Source organism: Gekko japonicus, unplaced genomic scaffold (assembly GCF_001447785.1).
Source record: "Gekko japonicus isolate JY-2015 unplaced genomic scaffold, Gekko_japonicus_V1.1 scaffold2200, whole genome shotgun sequence".
NCBI lineage: Eukaryota > Metazoa > Chordata > Lepidosauria > Squamata > Gekkonidae > Gekko > Gekko japonicus.
Genome location: NW_015170955.1, coordinates 42,080 through 63,676, shown reverse-complemented (window position 1 = coordinate 63,676; position 21,597 = coordinate 42,080). Strand labels below are relative to the sequence as shown.

At 41.2% G+C, this 21,597-nt stretch overlaps 1 protein-coding gene across 1 annotated transcript in view; it reads left to right on the top strand.

The window, feature by feature from the left end:
- KLHL2 (kelch like family member 2) overlaps window positions 1–21,597 on the top strand; it is a 45,224-nt gene that overhangs the window by 11,227 nt on the left and 12,400 nt on the right. Inside the window, exons 3-9 of the mRNA XM_015418913.1 lie at window positions 2,774–2,936; window positions 14,252–14,361; window positions 17,117–17,233; window positions 18,276–18,425; window positions 19,375–19,492; window positions 19,672–19,869; window positions 20,541–20,642. Of these exons, the coding sequence (XP_015274399.1) occupies window positions 2,774–2,936; window positions 14,252–14,361; window positions 17,117–17,233; window positions 18,276–18,425; window positions 19,375–19,492; window positions 19,672–19,869; window positions 20,541–20,642 (958 nt within the window). The remainder of the gene's footprint in view (window positions 1–2,773; window positions 2,937–14,251; window positions 14,362–17,116; window positions 17,234–18,275; window positions 18,426–19,374; window positions 19,493–19,671; window positions 19,870–20,540; window positions 20,643–21,597) is intronic.

Genomic DNA, 21,597 nt, shown 5'->3' with positions numbered 1-21,597 from the left:
AAAATTTCTTCTCAAGCCCCCCCCCCCCCCCCCGTTAAACCTGAGCTAGCTCAGACGCAAAAGCTGAAGGGCTTTTGACCAAGAAGGGTTGCAGCCTGAAGCTAGGAGGGGGGAAAGAGACACAGACACACCTGTGAAACCTTTTCCTCCCCTTTGCTCTTTAATACACACACACCCCAGCACAACACGCACTGTACTTTGTTCTCTGATCCCAGACACTGAGTATAATAATTCAAGTTATTTATTTGTGGGCATTCTTGAACAAGTTGTCAGGATTTCCATGTGATTTTCCCATCTAAAATATATTGTTTTAGCAAGTAAGACAGAAATGAGAATGCACTTTACAATCCACCAAATTCTATTCATTGTTAAAGAAAATCTTTGCATCTTGCTGGGTGTTACTTACTGGGAATAGGAATTGATTTGCTAAGCCAGCAGCTTGCTTTCAGCTGTGCACTTTGTGACTTAGCCCTTTACCCAAATGTAAGATCTTGGAGTGATTTGCAAATGCCAAGGCTGAGGTCATGGGAGGTAAGCAGGTGGCTACTGGAGGCACACCATATGGTATATAAATGCCCATGTTCTGATGTTCCCACTGTGAATGCAAAGTCAAGCTGTTTTAAAGATAATTCAAATTATGATGAATATAGGTTATTTTATGAAACACACAGTAAGGTGATGGGGGAGTTGTGACTGCCTGGAAAAAGATGGAGATTCTGGAAATGGCATACTGTATGTGCCATGTTCACCCTGTGGGTGCAAATCCTATGAGGTTCCTCAGCATTTATTAAGCGCTGCCATGTGTTTAAATGTGATTTCTGCCTGAAAAAATGCACACAAATGGGATTTCATCTTTTTCAGATTAATGCTCATTTTATGTTTTTTCAGGCAGAGTTCACTATCTAAAACACATCTACAAATACCAACTCGCATGCATATTTTGTTTAGGGAAATCAGCTTGAGTACGCAATGTAACCTGGAGCTGCCCCCTATAGACACATGTTTGGGACTGTTAGACAAGCTTGAACATTGTAGCCTGGTAACTTCCTAGATGCATAAACAATACCTGGACTTCAAGCAGAGCTGTAATAAGCCCACTGCAAAAAGGTGTTATTTTTAGGAGGCATTTACATATGATACTTGTAAATGATTTTAGGAACAATTTGCTGCCTCTGAAATGAATGAGTGCTAATAACTTTCCTGGGTGAAATGTAAAGTGTTAGCTTTTAGCTTTGTGTTACAGATGTCAAAATGTATTTTTAGTCTTCTGAAATGCCACCCACCCACCACTACAGATGTTTGTCTTGACTCATGCTTTCTTGAAAGACAAGCAGCACAAAGTGTTTCAGCTTGAGGCATTTCTGCAGTTTAGTGTTTGGTTTTCTGAACACATGGGAACTTGAAAGCAGCTTCTTATAATCCAGTATTGTAGGGAAGAGTGGATGAGAATACCGGGTGACTTACTGACACCCCCTATTTCTTTTAAAGACTTCAATCTTTCCCCCCTTTTGTAATATATGTGGAAAATGAAGTAGATACATCAAAATATCTGCTGTAATCCATGAGAGCAGTGTGCATGACAGCCAGTGTTGTGTAGGGAGTTAGTATGTTGAGATGGCTCTTTGGTTCCGTGTTCCTGCTCATGACCATGAGCTGGTTGTGCATGACAGCCAGATGGCTCTTTGGTTCGGTGTTCCTGCTCATGACCATGAGCTGGTTCCAGAAAATAGTCGTGATCAGGGGTTGTTTCGTAGAAAAAGAGCTAGGGGAACTCATTAGCATAAATCATTAGCATATGCTTCGTCGTGTGCCCCGCCCCCCGCACCTCACCCGGGGGAACGGCGATCCCCTGCGATTCCCTCGAATCGACCTCTGGTCGTGATTATTTTCCCTCTCTCTATGAAACTTTTTAGAAATTGAAGATGTCTGCAGAAACACTTCAAATTATGAAAAGGTTATTGTGTATGAACCAGCTCCATGTTAATACTGGGGGGTTCTGTGGCCCTGTTGTTGAAAGCCTTGACACGCTGCAGTACAGTCTGATAAGGAAAGGATGCAATAGCTGTTCTGACCATCTGTGACACCTGTATCGGGGCCAGAATTTTAACAGTGCCCACTTATTTCTGAAGCTCTTTAATGTGCCTGCACAAATAGCACTAAAATAGAATGGTGAATGTAAATGAAACATTAAAGAAGGGAAGTGGCAGTTCCGACAAACAGTCTGTTTTGTTTCTCTGGCATATGTTGCTGCTGCTGCACAAATCGTATAGAAAAATGAGCTAATATATAGCTTGTACACATGTACCCTTCATAATGGTTCAAGATGCTTAATATGCTTTTCCAGATCAAAATGTCCTAGACAAAGCACCAGAATCTTGATGAGGGGAGAGGAAAAGTGAATGGCCACCCTAGATTAAACATGGTATGGATTTAAATTCTCTAGCAGTCAAAGTGCCAATTTTCCCAACAATGTGCTATTTAAGCAAACTCAGGTAATGAAAAAAGAAAAGTAAGGAAATGCAAGATGAACTGAAACATTGGCTATATTGTAACTTCAGCAGAAAACTAATCATGCACTCTCTTTCTTAGACGTAAGCTTCTCAAAATGGAAGTAAAACTAAGGCAGCAACTTCATAATGTTCAACTCCAGTGGTCATATTTCTGCTTGGGTTCTAATACTTCTAATGTGTTTGCACTATGTTTTCTTTCATCCACAATAACAGTAATAGCAGTTGATTGTCTGCATGTACTCATCTAGTTTTGGTTATTGTAGGTCCTTCTCCCGGCAGCTAGTTTGTTGCAGTTGCAGGATGTAAAGAAGAGTTGCTGTGATTTTCTGGAAACCCAGCTTCATCCTGTCAACTGTCTGGGCATTCGTGCTTTTGCTGACATGCATGCATGCACAGACCTACTGAACAAGGCCAACATATATGCAGGCAAGTGGAACACAATTCTAAAACTTGATCAAGTTTGGGGTATCATTTTTAACACTGTCCAAGGTAGCAGCTGTCTAACATTTGTTGGTGCAAAAGTGTTCTCAAGCAAGCACGTTAGGAAATGTTAAAAGTTTCAGGGCAGACTGTCCACTTTGTATAATGCAAATACAAAAACAGCTCATGAAACAGCTTGGACACTGAAAGTATTTAAAAACCAGTACTGAACAAGGCATTAAATTTTTAGGCACCAGCATCATATCTTTACAGTGTCCTGACAACTAGGCACTTAACATTTCTAGCCCTATTCAAAACATGTGGCACTACTGCAAGTTAATGGAGTAATTATAGACAAAACTTGCCATTGTTACTAGAATAGCTATAAAAAGGCAATGATAACTCTGACAGTGTCTAGTCAGCATCTTTGTCTGGGAGAATGCACATCTGTTTACTCTACATTTTCATTGTGCTTATCCTTCTGAAAACTCAAGATTTACATGAATTGAAACAAGGTTCTTGCACCTAGTCAGTGGTTTCTGTGTATGTGTGCTTCTTTTCCTTATGTGACCAAACTTCTAACAACTATTTAATGTAAAGAAGCAGTACTTAAATAGTTGGATAAATATATTGAACCCATTTTACAGTTGCTTTGCTTACTCTAACCTTAGTCAGTGGTTTCTGTGTATGTGTGCTTCGTTTCCTTATGTGACCAAACTTCTAATAACTATTTAATGTAAAGAAGCAGTACGTTAAATACGTGGGCAAATATATTGAACCCATTTTTACAGTTGCTTTGCTTACTCTAACCTGGTGCAGTCTGGAAGTATGATTTGCTTTGTTAAATGGAAAATATGTTAATTTGTTTTTTAAAAATTAAGCACTAAAGAATAGTATTTTGAACACAAGCCACTTCCTTTCTTGGAGAGTGCATAATGTAGTTATTTCAACCTTTCCACTTTGAGTCATTGGGGTAAATAAATGGCCTTTGTTTCACTGTTTACTTTTTTTAATTTTCACATTGCTGATTTGTGCAATAGGACACAAACAATGCTCCCTCTAAGCTGTTGAGTCTTGTGAGAAAAAAATTCTACTGTGTGAGCTACTGGCATTAAAGTTGTGAGTGGGCGACTTGGCTACTGCATAAATTATTTTGCTCTGGAGCCATCCTTCCTGAGCTAAGACAAAAAGGTGTGAGCCAGAGGCTAAAAAACTGTGAGCTAGCTCACACTAACTCAGCTTAGAGGGAACACTGGACATAAAGTAACCTTCCACTGAGAATGGATAACCCTCAGTTCTGTCATAGTGAGCCTGTGCTTTGACTGGGAGGAACATGGTGCAGGCTCATATGCTTTGTGTTTGCCAATTTCCTCCTCTACTTCCTGATTTGTCACAATGCTCGGTATAGGCGAACTAAGGTTTTGCTATCCATATAATTTTCCTCCAGGCCAGAAACCCCCTCAAATAGGACTTGGTGTAACCATAGTTGGCCTGATTCAGATGCCACAACTGACTATGCAGGACAGGAAGTGGGGTGTGTGTGAGATGCGGGGGGGGGGGGGGCTCTTCCCCCCCCAGTTCTATTATAGACTTCCCATTTAAGACCCTGAAGGTTTTTTAGGTGGTAAAGATTTTCAGATTTGGGATACAGCTTTCTGTATGGCAGTTATATTCTTTGTCCATCTTATGCAAAATGTCCTTGCTGAATTTAGCTAGTTTTATCAAAGATGTGCTTCCTTTTTTTCATTCACTGTGTTAGAGGCAGGGGTCTTGTTGTAGAAAAAGAGCTGCCGGAGCTCATTAGCATAACTCATTAGCATAACTTATTTGCATATGCCACGCCCCCTGACATCACCGGAAGTGACAGAAGGCCACACACCCCTGACATCACCGGAAGTGTGTCAGAAGGCCCGGCTACTTACCCTCCTGCTTCATCCTCATTCCCAAACGGAATGAGGATCGAAGCAGAGGGCGGGGTAAAGAAGGGGGCGGGGCTTCACCACGTGACCGCCCTGCCCCCTAGAGGTTCTCTTCCGGAGCTCCGTACCTGAGAGCTCCCCCCCGACTAGAGCCCTGGGTGGGGGGAGATTTGCCTCTTCTGAGCCTTTACCTGGCCTGAGAGCAGGCTGAGGAGGACACTGCTGGGCAGAAGCAAGCAGTACAGGGCCTGACCTTGCCAGCTCCTGTCTTGCCCCATGGCTGCTGGATTGGGCAAGAGGTGAGGACACTGCTGAGGACACAGGCAGAGGCAGATGGTGTGGTGCCTGCCCTCATCACCCTCTGCCTAGGCCTGCTGCTATTGGCTTGTTCTTGCCTGATGGGGGAGGTTAGCCTTGCATAACTGGCCCTGGCCCTCCGTCAAGTGATTGGGGAGGGGGGAGCTTTTCTAGGGCTGCTTTATCTGCTCCTGCTTGCAATGATTTTGGAGCCAAGGTTGTTACACCTGAGCAGCTTAGCTATCCAAGGTACAAAATGATAATTAAAAAGCAAAACAAAACTGTTTGTGATTTACTTACCTCCCAAACATCACAATCGCTTTCAACAAATTTGTTTTTTAATTCGTTGATGTCCTGAATATAGTTTGGAAGGGATTTAATGAAGGCTTGATACAATTCCTCTGTTTCAGTCAACATGTTGACTTTCTCATGTAATTTGTGTGGGCTGACTTGTTCAGTGTTTGGCTGGGTTGCACAATGTTCAACCTACTTTGGGAAGCTTCCCCAATCCATACTCTTGAACTTGTGCCATAATCTGGATGTGTGTTGAACCATTTCCAGTACACAACTCCAGTAATGTGCTTCAATGGCAGAACAAAGTGCTTGTGGGAATCAAGTCAGTGTGCTCAAACTCTCCCAGGTCATTGGGGAAGCAATATTTTGGGGAGCTGCACCACTGCAGTCTGTGTATTATTTTTCTCTATAGCCTGCTTTGCCCTGTAGAAATGTCATCAAAAATCATTACTGTTCCTAAGGGGCTCAATGTAACTTCACCATTAAGAGCAATAACCTTACTATTTTTTAAAATCTTGTAATGGTTTACAGAGCACAAGATAGGTCTCTGCCCCAGGGTATTTACAATCTACAAGTTGAAACTTTGGGAGACAAGGGGAAAAGATGGGGTGAGAATAAATAGGCAAAATATATATACAGTCTAGTTACATGTGTTCAGGCTTAGTTTCAATAGTGGAGGGAGTTAATGATTACACCGAAGCTTCATGGAATTCTTCAATTATAGAGGGGAAATAAGGGCAAATTAAGAATGAAACCCTTTCCTGAAATTTTTCTTCTTCTTTTGATTTCAGTGACAGGTTATTGCAGTCAAAACAATGTCAACAGGTGGGTTTGGACCTCCTAATTTAAGTGCCTACTATATGGTCTTTTTAATTGTGCAAGAAAAATGCTGGCACTGGATGTTAATCTACTTACTGTATTAGGGTACTTCCACCTGTTAAGAGGACAAAGGCTCTGGATCCCGTGAGCCTTTTTACATAGCTAAATGAATAATTCTTCAAAAGTGGAATGCAAAAGCTGTGCCACATACTGAAATATGGCTTGCAGTCAAAGAAAGATTGGCTTTTAATAGATAAGAAACAAATATGAAAGGTCATTACATTTGGTCTGAATTTGGGGATTTATCTGGATATTAATGTGTGTTAGGTTGTATATGTTATGGAATGAGCTGGTTGCTTCTGGGCCAAGCAGGATTTTTTTGGGGAACTGTCTAATTAACTGTAAGAGAGTCCCTTTTTTTGGCCTGCTTCACACTGTATTTTAAAATAGACCTGGTTAGAGTAGACTGATAATGACCTAACTGAGAGCCGACAGGAGTACTGGCCCAGATTTTGGTAGGCTACTTTCTGGCAGCAGTTTACTCTAGAGTTCTGGTTGTTTATTTAAATAATTAATATGTAAAAATTTGTCTTTGATTACTTTTTAAAAAGTAAGATGCATAAAAGTGAGTACCTTGAGGCATCTGTTGATGAAGGGAGCTCACCTGTGTCAGCCACTTATTGGCTGTGTGGTCAGGGTGGCATGGGGAAGGCGCTCCCTTGATGCTGGCGGCATTTGACTGAACCCCAGGTGCTGTATGGCATGGAGGGATGCTGATAGGCCTTCCAGTCCCTAGATGGGGGGCGAGCCCTGCGTAAGCGGGGAAGGGCGGTTAAGAAATCGAACAAAATAAATAAATAAAATAAATAAATAATGCTCCGTCTAAGCTGTGGAGTCTTGTGAGCAAAAATTCTACTTTGTGTGCTACTGGCGTTAAAGTTATGAGCGAGCAATTTGTATGCTGCATAAATTAGTTTGCTCTGGAGCCATCCTTTCTGACCTAAGAAAAAATGTGTGAGCTGGAGGCTAAAAAACTGTGAGCTAGCTCACACTAACTCAGCTTAGAGGGAACACTGGTGGGGGCAGGGGATTCACTGCTTTTGTGGATTTAGGCCTGCCACTGGCCAGCTGGTCATTGGAGAAACCCCACCCCCAAACAGACATCCCCACGTGACATTGCCAACGCACGGATATGACTTCCAGAAGTGATGTAATTGTGTCAGCACTGTTGGGGTTGACACCAGTGTTCCCTCTAAGCTGAGTTACTGTGAGCTAGCTCACAGTTTTTTAGCCTCTGGCTCACACCCTTTTGTCTTAGCTCAGGAAGGATGGCTCCAGAGCGAACTAATTTCTGCAGTCACCCCCGCGGGGGGCGGCGGGGCGAAACGTTCCCTTGCCTCCCTGAGCCCTGGGGTGGTGGCCTTGGACTCGTAGGGGCAAATTCCACCTCTCGCATGTGATGTCCGAGCAGCCCCCCCTCCCCTCCTTTTTCAGGCTCCACGCTAGAACGCCGGGCCTGAAAAAGGGTCAGCAGAATGTCAGTTTTGGCCCCATGATATCCTATGGGCCATTGAAGTCAATGGCGAAAACATAGGGTATATTCTGGGGACCCCTCCTGGGAGCTGGGAGAGCCAGAATGGCAACACCGCTCGGGCATCACACGTGAGAGGTGGAATTTGCCCCTACGAGTCCAAGGCCACCACCCCGGGGCTCAGGGAGGCAAGGGAACGTTTCACCCCTCCCCGCGTTGCAGCTGCCGCCGAGAACAGCCTTGGCCAGGCAGAGACAGGGGAGAGATTTTCCCTGGGGTGCGCGGCTTCGCGCACCTCCGTGAAGGTCTGGGTTGGCCCTGGAGGCCTAGCGGAGGCTGATGGAGCACTCTCCTGCTTCTTCCTCGTTCTGGAACAGAATGAGCCTGGAAGCAGAAGGCGGCCGGAAGAAGGGGGCGGGGCTTCGCCATGTGACCGCCCCGCGCCTCTCTCCCGGAGCGATGTACCGGCGCGCTCCGGCCCGATCCGAGGCCTGGTAGGAAATAAAGGTGCCAAAATAATGTTGATCTTGCCGCTCTCATTTAGTAAATAAGGGAACTCCTCCCTCTTAAATTGGTCTTTCTGATGATAAAAAAATAGAAGCTCTCCACATCTCTTCGCAGTCCGGAAAACAGTGCTGGGGAAGGGTCCCAAGCTGCCTCTCCTGATGACGGTCTCAATCGAAGTCAGGCCCACACTCCCCTGTGAAGGATGGAACTTCAGAACACATATCTTGAGTTGACCAAGATACATTTCTGGGGAGAAATATAATGTGCAGTTAGGTTGTGTGGGCAGTTAGGTTGTTCCTGTTTTCCCCCTCATTTGCAGCTTCCCATGCTCATTGCTTTTTGTTTACCAGGATCCTTCAGTTACGCTGGGGGGGTGGGGGTGTTGCAAAGGGCTGCCATGAGAAAGAGACTTGGAGTCTGTAGGATCTACCTCATTACCCATGAAATAAATGCGACTCAAGTGTGTAAGCAGGGTAATTTTGGCCCGACTGAGAACATTACAGTGTATCTACACTTGCTCAGGCATTATGATTGCTTTGTAACAAACAACTCCAACTGCAGTTTGATGGCTTAGATAGGCAGTGGCTGACCTGTAAATGTAACATCTTTCTAATTATGCTTTAATCCCACGAAAAGTCTTTTAAACATGAAGCACTTCAGCAAATCAACTACTAATTCTGCTTTTGAGCTGTAGCTTCTGTTGCTATGCAGTTATCGCTGTTACTATGTTTTTTTGTTCTTGAAAGTGTAATTTAAATAGAAAGTCAAAGCGGATGAGACGTCTGAGTCTTCTCTCCTGACATTGTCTATTTGACCTTATGCCTATTTACTAAATGGAATTATGGGACTTGCAATTAAGAAAATATGCCAATAGTGGGATAAATCTGTAATGATTCTGTGTTTATAAGATCTGGGGTAGGAAGAACTTATGACCACCTTGTCACCAATTAAGGTTTTTTTTTTAAAGGTATGTTTCTTGGTGAACAAGTTATTTTTGTATTCTACCCTTTTAGGAGTGGTTTTACACTAAGCCATTTTCTTCTGACACCTTCATGACTATTTCTTTAGAAAGTATAATTCCATGTAGTAGTACCAGTTACACTGCTGAAGATCCAGCGTTGAATTGACATTCTGCCATGGACGTTCATTGGGTTATGTTGGGCCAGTCACTCTTAACCTACTTCCAAGGGTTGTTGTGCGGACAATGTGGAGGAGGGGAGAATGATGTTGTAAGTGGCTTTGGGTCCCTATTGGAGAGAAAAGGGGGGTATCAGACCAGTGATTTGATCTGTCAGGAAAGGCAGCAAACAAAGCGGCCTCACTGGGGAAGAGCTGTGGCATCTTCTTTATATGCAGAAAGTTCCAGATTCAGTCTCCAGTTAAAAGGCTCAGGTGATGAGAAAGAACTGAAAACCTGGAGAGTTACTGCCAGTCAGAGCAGATAGTAGATCTTGATATAGATCAGTGGTTTGATTCCGTATAAGGCAGCTTCATGAGTTTAGTTGGCATCTCTGCCCCATTCCCATATTCTCGGTAGGAGCTTGATGAAAGAGTTCAGAAGTACAAAAGTTCTAGTATTCTTTCATAGTTCCTGACCATTATGCACTCTGCTGTCCCAGTAACAAGGGTAGCAAAAGGATTGAAAAGTTGAGGGCCAGAAAGATGGGAGGAAAGACACTTTCCCTGTTTCATTATGTCCCTGTTTCATTATGTCATTATGTTACAACAGTGCAAATGATGAACGATAGGTCTGGAGTGCTGGTCTTGATTCTTATTGGTATCACAGGCCTAGAGGAAATAGTAACTGCCAGGTTGAAGTTCTGAGAGACAAAGTCATGAAAGAAGGGATTTTACTGAAGTAATTTTTAACTTGTCTGTCTTTTGTAACAGACTCAGATTGGCTTCCAATGAAAATAACATACTAAATACACATCAATTTTAAAGAAGTCACAGCTGTTGGAAATGCTGACGTGTCTTTCGGAAGTCTGTCCACTGGAAAAAGGTCCTCTTAAAGTTCAGCCTCAAATAGTTTCCCAGGCTGTAACAAGTTGGTGCCTTCCTGACACATTCAGGAAGGCTGTTTTATAGTGAAGAAGCAACCACAGTGAATGCCTTTGAGCAGACAGAGTTTTAACCTGTGTGCAGGAAGGGATGGTCAGCAAGCCTTTGTCTGATGAATGGGTTTGCCACGTGAGTACATACTGGCAGAGATGGTCCTGTCAGTCCCAGTCCATGAAGCATTCTCTTTTTGTCTTTAGCATCCCCCTTTTCTACTGGGGAATGAAACCTCAAGTTGCTGTTCAAGTATGTGTACACCTTGATGAATTTCAATAAGAATGTGTTGGTTCCACATTGACATTTACGATATGCTGGAAGTTTGAAGGGGCCCTCTTGTGTTCTGTGCCTCAACTGGGATTTTTTCTTAATGAATTGTTACAGCTTTCACCAGAAACTAAAAAGAATTATGACTGTTATGTTTCTGGAAACAAATCTTTTGGTGACAACTTTCCAGAAGTTTGTGAGCCTTTTTCCTCATAGTCATGTAGATAACACCCTATTCTTTAGTCTCAGTAACCACTGACACCAGACATAATTAACAATTGAATACAGTGCTTTTTAGACTTATCATTGCTTTTTCAATATGATCCAAGCACTGAATTATTAACTCCTTGGAAGTCTTCTAGCTAGATAAGGTTAGCCTCAAGGTGGGGCCTGGATTTCTCCTGGAATAACAACTGATCTCGAGACTACAGGGATCAGTTCCCTTGTAGAAAATGGCAGCTTCACAGGGCAGATCCTGTGGCACCACATCACTCCTGAGCTCCCTCCCCTCTTCCCTGTCACTGCCCCCAAATCTCCAGGAGTTTTCGTAGGTGGACTTGGCAACCTGGAGTTGGCTAAAGTCAAGTAACACTGAAATTGTATCTGTTTCAAAGATTTTTTTCCTCAGAAATAATGTTGTAGGTACCTAAAACTTGAACAAAGCTTATGGTGGTGAGAGCTTTCCATTTTTTGTGTCTTGGCATACAGTATAATGCTGATGGCTTAGACTCCATATTCAGGACTAGACAGCTCAAGGTTGATCTGAGGATCATCACGTGAAATGCGGTGCACATCCTCCTTCCTCACCAGCAGCACAACAGCATCGCCTGTCTCTAGACTCAGTGTTATGCACAAGACCAGAGAACCACAGCTACTAAGACTATAAAAAGACCAAAGGAAGCTGTGTAAAAAGTGCTGAATGAAACAAGAACAGGCTGCAAAATATATATGTATTCTAATACAATGTAAATACAAAATGGTATACTATTCTTTGGTGCAGTGGTCAAATGCACAGACTCTGATCTGAGAGAACCGCGTTTGATTCCCCACTCCTCCACTTGCACCTGCTGGATGAGCTTGGGCAAGCCATAGTTCTGGCACAGCTGTTCTTGAAAAAGAGCAGTTTCTGTCAGAGCCTCTCTCAGCCCCACCTACCTCACAGGGTGTTTGTTGTGGGGAGGGGAAGGGAAAGGAGTCTGTAAGCTGCTCTGAGACTCCTTCGGGTAGTGAAGGGCGGGGTATAAATCCAATCTCTTCTTCTTCTCTTCTACAATAAGGGTCCAAAGTCAAAAGGTCCAGAGTCAAAGTCGAAATTTCCAGATAATATATTCATTTCATAAGTCTTCTTCTGAGGAGGACCAATATATAACATCAATCTGCAATAACCCTTTTTTCTACTTGTATAGAAGTCTGTATACAGTTCACAAATCATTATTCTTCAAACAAGAAAATATATATTACTATAGGATTTTGCAAGGCATATTGAGTGTCTATAGACAGGCCATCCGATTCACCATAAAGGAGGCCATATTTTGAATATGTGTGATGTAGCGAGGTCACCAGCTTTTCTACCATCACAACAAGTCAGATATACAGTCATCCCAGTGGAATATCTATTTCAGCTGGAGATTCCAAGCTATCCGAGGGCATTCACTCTCACTAGATGGCAAGCCCTCCCAAAAGCGGTAGTGGCGGGGCAATATAAAAAGATCCCTTTGAATGAAAGATTGTGTCCCTGTGGTAGTGGTGAGATAGAAACTACAGAACATGTCCTCCTCTACTGCCCTTTTTATCAAAAGAACCATGCAAAGTTTATATCCCCCCTGCTCAATAGAAATCCTGGGTGTTGAAACTTGGGATATGTTCCTGCTTCTGGGAGAAAATCTGCAGGTGACTGCACTGTGTGCGAAATTCTGTGCAGCAGCCTGCAAAACTCGACAGAACATTGAAGAAAGTAAGGAAACATAAAGTGCAACACAAGCCAATATAATATATACTGTTTATACATTTTAAGTCTTAAAAGGCTTATTTTATTTTTATTTATTTTATTTTTCTTTCAGTCAAAACCCTTTTCACGCGGTATATTTCTATGTATTATTGAAATGTTATTTATAATTTCTTATGCATAAGTTTATTATATTCTTATCTGAACTTTTTAATGATTTTGGGTGATGGTTATGGTATATTTTATGCTGTGTTTTATGCTGGCTTAATACCATAATAAACAAATCTGTGAGAGATTGCGTTTGGGCCCTGGATGATCACTTCAGGTTCATTATTCGGAATAATAAATGTAATTCTTTCTTTCTTGACAAAAGAATATGTATCAAATGGTTAACAGTATCTCCTAGGTAACCAGCTTAAATTCTAAAGAAGCAGCTGATCTCAACATGGGCTTTTCAGAAGCCTTAGTTTTTCCTGATTACTATTTGTTTGGAGCCTGAAAGAATATACTTGCCGTAGTGTGGGGGTAGATGGAAAGCCAGTTGCAGGTTTTGAGAAGCCCTTGACAGAGAGTGCCTTGGGGGGCCCTGCCCATATGCCCCTCTCCCACCAGTCATCTATGCATCCTTCCCCCCACTTGCTTGTGAGCCCTTCCACCACCTGCACACCACTCTCCCAGTGGCCCTGGCAGCATGTGCAGCCAGGAGCAGGGGCAATGCAGTGGGCCACACCAAAATCCTTCGGCTTTGCCATCTTCCCTACCTAAAGTATATTGACATCAGCCCTAGGTACATGGACTAGGGGGAGGAATTGGATGAGGTGCTGTGAAAAGGGGGACTTGCTAATAATTCAAATTGTTATTGTTGGTACTAGTATCATGGAGGCTAGTGGGAACACTATTATGGATAGGTATGTTACCTTAATCAGCACTTACAAAATTGGACCTCCTTCACTGTTTGGGATCAACCTTCATTTTTCCTGCTCTGTAGATATCAACTATTTTACTTTCTGCTTCAAAATCTTACTTCCCACCATTGCTAAAGCTTCAAAGATCTTTGAGTGCAACCTCTTGAAATCTTCTTTACTCTTTCATTTTCCCTATACTGTTCCCCCCCTTCTATACTTACTTACACTGTATATTGTGAAAAAGAATAAAGAGGATCTGTTTTCTAAGCAGAGTTCCTTTATTTAGAATAGTCATGTGTTATTTTTTCTTGAACATAGAACTCAAAGCTACTTACAAATTTTAAAGTTGTAAACAATATTAACACAAGAGTATAATCACTCAGAATCCAAGTACATCAAAACATCAATTCCTCCCACACCTGTTGGCTCCCAGTCCCTTCATATTGGCACTCAGTCCTCTAAAACCTGTTTCAAAAACTGTAAAAAAAACCTTTCTAGAACAGCAATTGATCTTGGGAGCAACACGCAGTACTACTCTACTACTGAGACAAAAATTGGAAAAGGAGGCAGTCTGCAGGCCAAGGTAGTAAGCAGGTCATATATTATAGAATATACATAACTCCTTCATGTACATGAATTGCTTGTTTTAGCAAGCAGCTGTGCTGGCTGAGAGAAAATGAAGAACTGTTTAATGAATTGATATAAGAGGGTAATACCTCTGTTGCTTCTGCTTATATTGCGATGGTAAATGTTAAAGACATTTTTTTCCTCCCTCCAAACAGAACAGCACTTCACTGAGGTTGTACTTGGTGAGGAATTTCTGAATCTCGGCGTAGAACAGGTGTGCAGCTTAATATCAAGTGACAAACTCACAATTTCATCAGAAGAAAAGGTAATCTCCCCCTCCAAAAAATTGGAAGCCGTTTTAGGGATTCTTTAACACTTAAGTCTGTGCAGTTCTAAATTAGCAGTCCAGTTAAACAATTTTCATAAATGTGTTTGATCATAAAGAGGAAAGCTACACCTGTTACAAAAAATAAACTCTTAGTTCAGCGATTATACAGCTAGCTATACAAACTTTTAGGCTCCCATAAGGCAAGATCACATGACACTGAATGTGGGCTGCAATGTAGGTTTAAAAAAATATGTGCCAGGTTTGGGCATATGGAGAAGCTGTTGTAATTTGTTTTGTTTTTGCCACACGTCCAATTCCTGTGTGGGGCAGGTTTATAGGTTTTTTGGGTTTTTTTTTACAAAGAGTGCAGCATTGCAGTCAACTTTTGGAAGCCTTGGCAGCATTTTGATGCTGTCAGCCTACGGCTCAACCTACTTTCAGAGTTGCATGACTTCATCGTCTACTTATAATCAAATTCTCAGCCGTTCTCTTTTTACCCCATGTTCAGGCTGAGTTTAACTTTTGGGAAGCATCTACTAGAGTGCCATTATGGTTAAGATGAGTGTCTATTTATCTTGCTATTCACTAATGGGGATGACTCCATTGCATGCAGTGGAATGCTAATAGGCAACTTGAATAATAAAGGCGTTTTGGCAAATAAGCTTAGCATATCCATTAATTTTCTGGAAAATAAAAACACAGAGTGATGCTTCTGTCTTGCAGCTCATAAATTGGACTACTGTTTTTTAACCAACAAATCACTTGGCAGAGTTGAGAAAGTCAACCAGATTTTTGCATTACAATGTTCTTTGAAAAGCAGCTCATGATAAGTGTAAGAAACCCACTAACCTAAGAAGAAAGTTCTATCTTCAGTGAAAAACACATGAGCACTACATTTAGACCCAATATGAACAAATAGGGCTTCTAATGTTTGAGATTTTAGGATGGTGTCTGTGCTGTCTTTTATTAGGGCAATCAACTAGACATATTTGAGTTGACCAAAAGTCTATCTTTTGACTGATGGATAACATGTATTTGTAGATTAGCAGATGATTAATAAAAATACCTTTTTGGGGGTACTAAGCAAAAGCAATCATAGTTAGAATAAAGGGATAGGACAGTTTTTCATGTTTTCCTTTCTGCTTCTACTTACAATAAGACATTGGAACCAAAATATTGCTGCATTTTTAAAAAAAAGATGCATATAACTCCATAACACAATTATGGTGTTAGTTATTATGTTGATAAAATTTACCATAGTTTGGCAATCCCTAGGTTTTACTTGAAATTTTAAACTTAGGATCACTGTGATTACATCTTAAACTGTGTTGCTCCATAAAACAGCTATTCAGAATTTGTACTGTTATGAAAGTATCTCAAGGCTAAGTCTACCAGTTAAGTGCCTGAATCATACTTCCCAAGTATAGACCTTTAATCTTTATCAGTTGACTGATAGTACTATAAACTGTGAAAGCTTTAATCGCAGTAGGTAGAATGATTTACTGACAGTTCTCCTTATTTTGAGACTGACATTCTGCTTTCCTGACTGGGGAGCACACTGATTAGTTTAGACAACAGAAGCAGACTCCCTTGATTTATCAGTTGCTGCAGGTATCTCTGGGAGGTAGACTGTTCTTTGAATAGTGGTTTTTCGCACAATACAGTGCAGGAGAACTTTCAGCTGCTTCACCTTCCCCACCCTTCTAACTCTTAAAAGATCCTCACGTAGGCTGGTGGTGGATGCTCTCCCCAGAACATTTGGACTGCTTGTTTAGAAAAAAAATAAAGGGATACATAAAATTATGGAATTGTCTGCCAGTGAGCATGGATGTGACCAGTGCATAAAATTATGGTATTCACTGCCAGTGGGCATAGTGACCCATTAGCATCGCTGGATTTTAAAAGACCCATGGTCATGGAAGGGAATCTCCACATCCTGAGGCAGTAAATCTCTGAATAGCAGTGCTAGGAGCCAACACTGGGGAAAGTCCTGGCCTCTGTGCCCGGTTCATTGGCCTTCAAGGGCAACTGTCTGGCCACTGTGTGAAACAGATCCCGGACAAGGTGGACCACTGGTCTTGATCCAGCAAGGCACGTCTTATACCTAGCGTAGAGAAAGCAAAGGTCATTTTTTAGATGGACCACTGGTCTGATCCAGGAAGGCACCTCTTGTACCTAGAGTAGAGAAAGCAAATGTCATTTTTTCCCCTTACTCTGTCATAACAGTAGAACTTGGGGTTACCCAGTGAAATTCATGGGTAGTAAATCCAGGAGAGGCAAAAAATAATATTTAACATACAAAATAATTTACAAAATCTACTGCCACAAAGTGCAGTGACAGGCAGATTCTCTACCTCCTGATGGCTTACGAGAAGCAGGCAGTGGTGGGAAGAGCAGCCAGAATGAGCACAGCGTGTATGACAAAAGCAGCTTATATGCTTGATCTTCTCTAAATCGCAGGCAGAGTTTCTTTAAAGGCTAAATGCGGCTGCTGGGAAGGGGTTAATGTGTGCCACCCTCTGTGGCTCCTTTCTCACCTCCACAGCAAAGCGATTTGGGTAGGCACAGTTCTGCAGGGGTTTTTAGCTTCTCCTGTTAACACCGGCTCTTGTAAGAAATATCTCTCTCTCCATGCTAGATTTCAGCAGGGGCAGAGTACAACTTCAGTAGTAGCGTTTAACAAATGCGTAATGTGTAGGTTTGCTCGGACAGATACTGTGCAAAACTCACAGTGCGTTTTCTGTTTTGAAAGGTATTTGAAGCAGTGATAGCTTGGGTTAACCATGACAAAGATGTGAGACAAGAGCTTATGGCACGTCTCATGGAACACGTCCGCCTGCCATTGCTCTCCCGAGAGTATTTGGTTCAGGTAAGTAAAAAGTAAGCATTTCAAGGACTATGATTCTATATGATAAACTGAACTGTAGATGAGGACATTCATTGTTACAATAAAAGCTGTGGTATTCTTTACCTTTCTGCTTGTAGAACTGTGTTAGTTGGTTCAGGTAGTTCTGTAATTTGGTAATATTTATTACACTCTGATTTATTTTTTGGTCTTGTTTCTGCTTCTTTTGGTGACCTTGACATTTTACAAAATATTTAATAGTGGAAAGGAGAAGGCTTTGTTAACTTGGAGGTGTAAATTCACCAATCTAACTAGCTAAAAAATAACCCTCATCAGAGCTGGCCTCAAGGAAGCAACTTTTGATAAAAATATCTCCATGTACAACCATACTAGAAGCAGGTGCCCAGTAAACTAAGCTATCGGGGTACATATTTCCTTTAATTTCTATAGAATTTTTTCTTCTGGTATCTCCAAAGGCATTCATGTAGTTTAGAGGTACATTTTAGAAGAGCATCTTACTATCAGCTTTGCAATAGCTTATTATTATGTTTATTCCCTTGAGTTTAATTTTCTGAATTTTTTTGTATAACTTACCATGATATCATCCAAAAACATTCTGGAAAATGTCTTTATGAAAAAAAATCATACCATGCTTAAGGTGATAGAAGAAGATAGGTAAAATCAAACTTCATATTGTCAGGATATGACTTTGTGCGCCACTTCTGTGTACCAGTTTTTAGCACATCAGGTTCTTTCTTTTAGCATTGGCATTTCTTAATTGGGTTCTAATTATTTGGAAAACAGAAGGCATTGCTCAAGGAAGAACACTCACAGACAAATAGCTGCAGTGAGAGAGGGTGCAATGAGAAAGAGAATTGGGTAAAATCTCCTCCTCCTCCTCCTCCTCCTCCTCTGTTCTCGCTGACCAAATCCAAAGGGCTAGTGTTTTACAAGACAGCTGACATAAGACTTTAATGGTGCTAAAGTCTCCAATGACTTAGATTAGTCAACGCACATCTATTGTTATAAAATGTGCTAACACTATATCAATGTGTTTAATGCACAGAGAGTTGAAGAGGAAGCGCTAGTTAAAAACAGCAGTGCATGTAAGGATTACCTCATTGAAGCAATGAAGTACCATTTATTGCCACTTGAGCAAAGAGCTTTGATGAAGAGTACACGGACCAGGCTAAGAACACCTGCCAGTCTCCCAAAAGTAAGGCTCATGTTAGTTAACTTGTATATTGCCCTTTCAAGTTGCATTCTGTGGAGAAATGAAGATGCTGTAATGGATGAATTAGTTCACATGGCCTTCTAAATAAAATACTTCGTTAGGGCATCGCTTCAGAATAATTTAAAATGATGGCATAAAACTATACTGAAGGGTAGATTGCCCTGCTATCCCATCACAAACCAGTCTATTTTATCATAGCATGTTTAAATGAATTAAGACCTATAATGGAGATTGCATTCCTCGTGACAACTGTTTTTCAGCTTATTCCTGAAGGTGTTCTTAGTTCGAACATAGGCAGGAGTTGCTGGTAATGCCATACAAGTTACGTAACAGTATTTACTCAAATCCAAGACTAGTTTCCCCCCACCCTGGTATGCTGGAAAAAAAGGTGGGATCATCTTACATTTGCATACGAGTTAGTCACATGCAATAATAATTTTGTGTGTATGTAACATTTTTAAAGGGGTGTCTTCCTTTTGCGTAAATACGGGACATGATATACATAATGTCCTCTCCCCACCATACCTGGTAACATACCATATAAAAGGAAGTGGCCTCTCCTTGGTTCTTTTATCGGTTACTGTGAACTCTCATTCTGTAATCCATTCTCCAGCAAAAACAGTATGCCTTTAAAAAATTGTGGGAGGGAGAGAGGATATTAGGCAGTTAAGAAGGATGGTCTAGGAGAACTTTTGCTCGGCTATGGCTACAGCATGTTTGTGCTTGCAGCTGGGTGCAGTTGGCCATCTTATACTACTTGCTAGTATTCATTTTAGAGGGGATGGTGTTAGAGATGGGAAATGGTGGATACCTTATAACCTTTCCAATATGTTCACTTGTGAGTTCACTATTCATGTAAAGTAACTCTTCAGTTAGTTCCATTCATGTGAATAATAATGAGATTACTTATTGGGTTTTGGCTCCTTGGAAGCTGATGATGGTGGTTGGAGGACAGGCGCCAAAGGCCATCCGCAGTGTGGAATGTTATGATTTTAAAGAAGAACGTTGGCACCAAGTTGCTGAGCTACCTTCCAGAAGATGTAGAGCAGGTACTTTTTTGATACTTTGATACTACTTTGATGTTTGAATCCATACCAACGGCTTCCTGTTAAGGACAGGTGGAAATCCGTAATGTGTGAATGAAGGTGCATTTGCCATTTTGCTTTTCATGTACGATTTGCAGACATGGAAAATACAGATGGGGAAACGGAATGTTCTTCTCTTTCAGGAGTGGTCTATATGGGAGGTCTGGTCTTTGCTGTTGGTGGTTTCAATGGTTCCTTGAGAGTTCGCACAGTGGATTCATACGATCCAGTGAAGGACCAATGGACAAGTGTTGCTAATATGCAAGACAGAAGAAGCACTTTAGGAGCTGCTGTATTAAATGGGCTTCTGTATGCTGTTGGAGGATTTGATGGTAGCACAGGTGTGTCATCTTTTAGTAACGCTGTATTGGCTTTTGTGGGGGGAGGTCTTTGTTACAATTGGAGCAATAATTTTAATTAGTCTTTTCCCTTGAGCAGCTTATGTTCTAAAAACGTTGGGGAGTTCTTTTCTTTCTCCAGAAAGGGTTTTTGTTTTTCGGTCACCTACAGGCATTTATTCCTCTTCTTTTTAAATTCAGAATATAAAAGATCCCATGGCATTTGAATTATTCTGAATGTCCCTCTTTCTGCTCTTTTTCCTTCTCCCGATTTTCAGCAAAACAAAACTAGTACTCCGCAATTGCATATAAAAATATTCTGAGTGGGTTTTCCTATGCATGTACGCAAGCAATATTTCAGCTGAGTAAGACCAGTATTCATCATTGTTAGCTAATTATACACTTTATTTCATGAATGGGAAAGTTATAGTTCATAGTTCCCATTGGTAGTTTATAGGAAACCTGAAATGTAGGCAGTTTCAGGAGGGGAGCCATGTTGGTTTGCAGTGGAACAGCTAGATTCCAGTCCAGAAGCACCTTAGTCACCAACAAGATTTTTGGGGTATAAGCTTTCAAAAGTCAAAGGTCCCTTTGTCAGCTGGGGAGGCAATTGTTGGCAATTTCTGTAGGCAATTTATTTATAAAATCTAGCTTTCTGTATTGCTTTATGACAGGTTTATCCTCGGTAGAAGCCTATAATATGAAGACTAATGAGTGGTTTCATGTGGCTCCAATGAATACAAGGAGAAGTAGTGTTGGTGTAGGTGTAGTTGGAGGTAAGGTCTCCTAGCCTGAGTCTGTTGTGCATCTGACCTAGATTTTTGAGCAAGTTCAAATCCTGATTATACTTCTTGTATAGTATATCATCTTGTCCTTAGACACTATGTTAGGAGCAGGAGTGCCCTCTGCTGTTTGCCGTTAATTTTCTTCTTTAGCCACTTTATGGCTGCCTGAAGATGATGATTTATTATAATTAAGCTAAATGTTTTCCTTGTGATTTGAAAAAGTAGACTGGTAATTCCCATTCTGGAAGCAAACTACTGTAGTAGCTTCAGATGACAAATTCAATAATTTATTTTGCTAAATAATGTTTGCATTTCAAACAACTGATTTCCATAAATAGAAAATATGAGAACAAATCTTTTAGATGTTTCTTTTGAAGTGTATTGCATGTCTTACAGGTGACTGTGTTCTTTAAATTGGGAAGCCTCATTGAAACTGTTTTAATTTACTTTTATTTATTATTTCCACTTTGGCATTCTTTAAATTTTTAGACTATAAAAAAGTATAGGAAGTGTTCATATAGCATAAAGGGGGGATAAAATCATGAATTTTTGGCTTGGTTCAGATACAGTGCTGAACTACGGTTGAGCATTAAAATCTATAATGGTGGCTCAAGCCCCCTTGCATAGGCAAATGATAGCCTGCTGTTGTTATTCCAGGACCCAAGCATTTTTGGGGGGCCTGATACAAACTTGTAACATGCCCCCCCAAACCAGCACCACAATCTCTCATCCCACATATACAGTCTCGTGAGCTATGAACTGATTTTGTTTTAATTCTGAAATTTCTGTTACATATTCAGCACTTCTGAAAAATGCTGGCCTTTGCTATTTTTGTTTAATAATAACACCCAGCCCAAGAGTCCTACAAGTTTGCTAACTATTTTGTAATGCTTTTTCACTAAAAGGAGATCAATCTGTCAGTGTCTTGATTTTTTTTATTCTAATG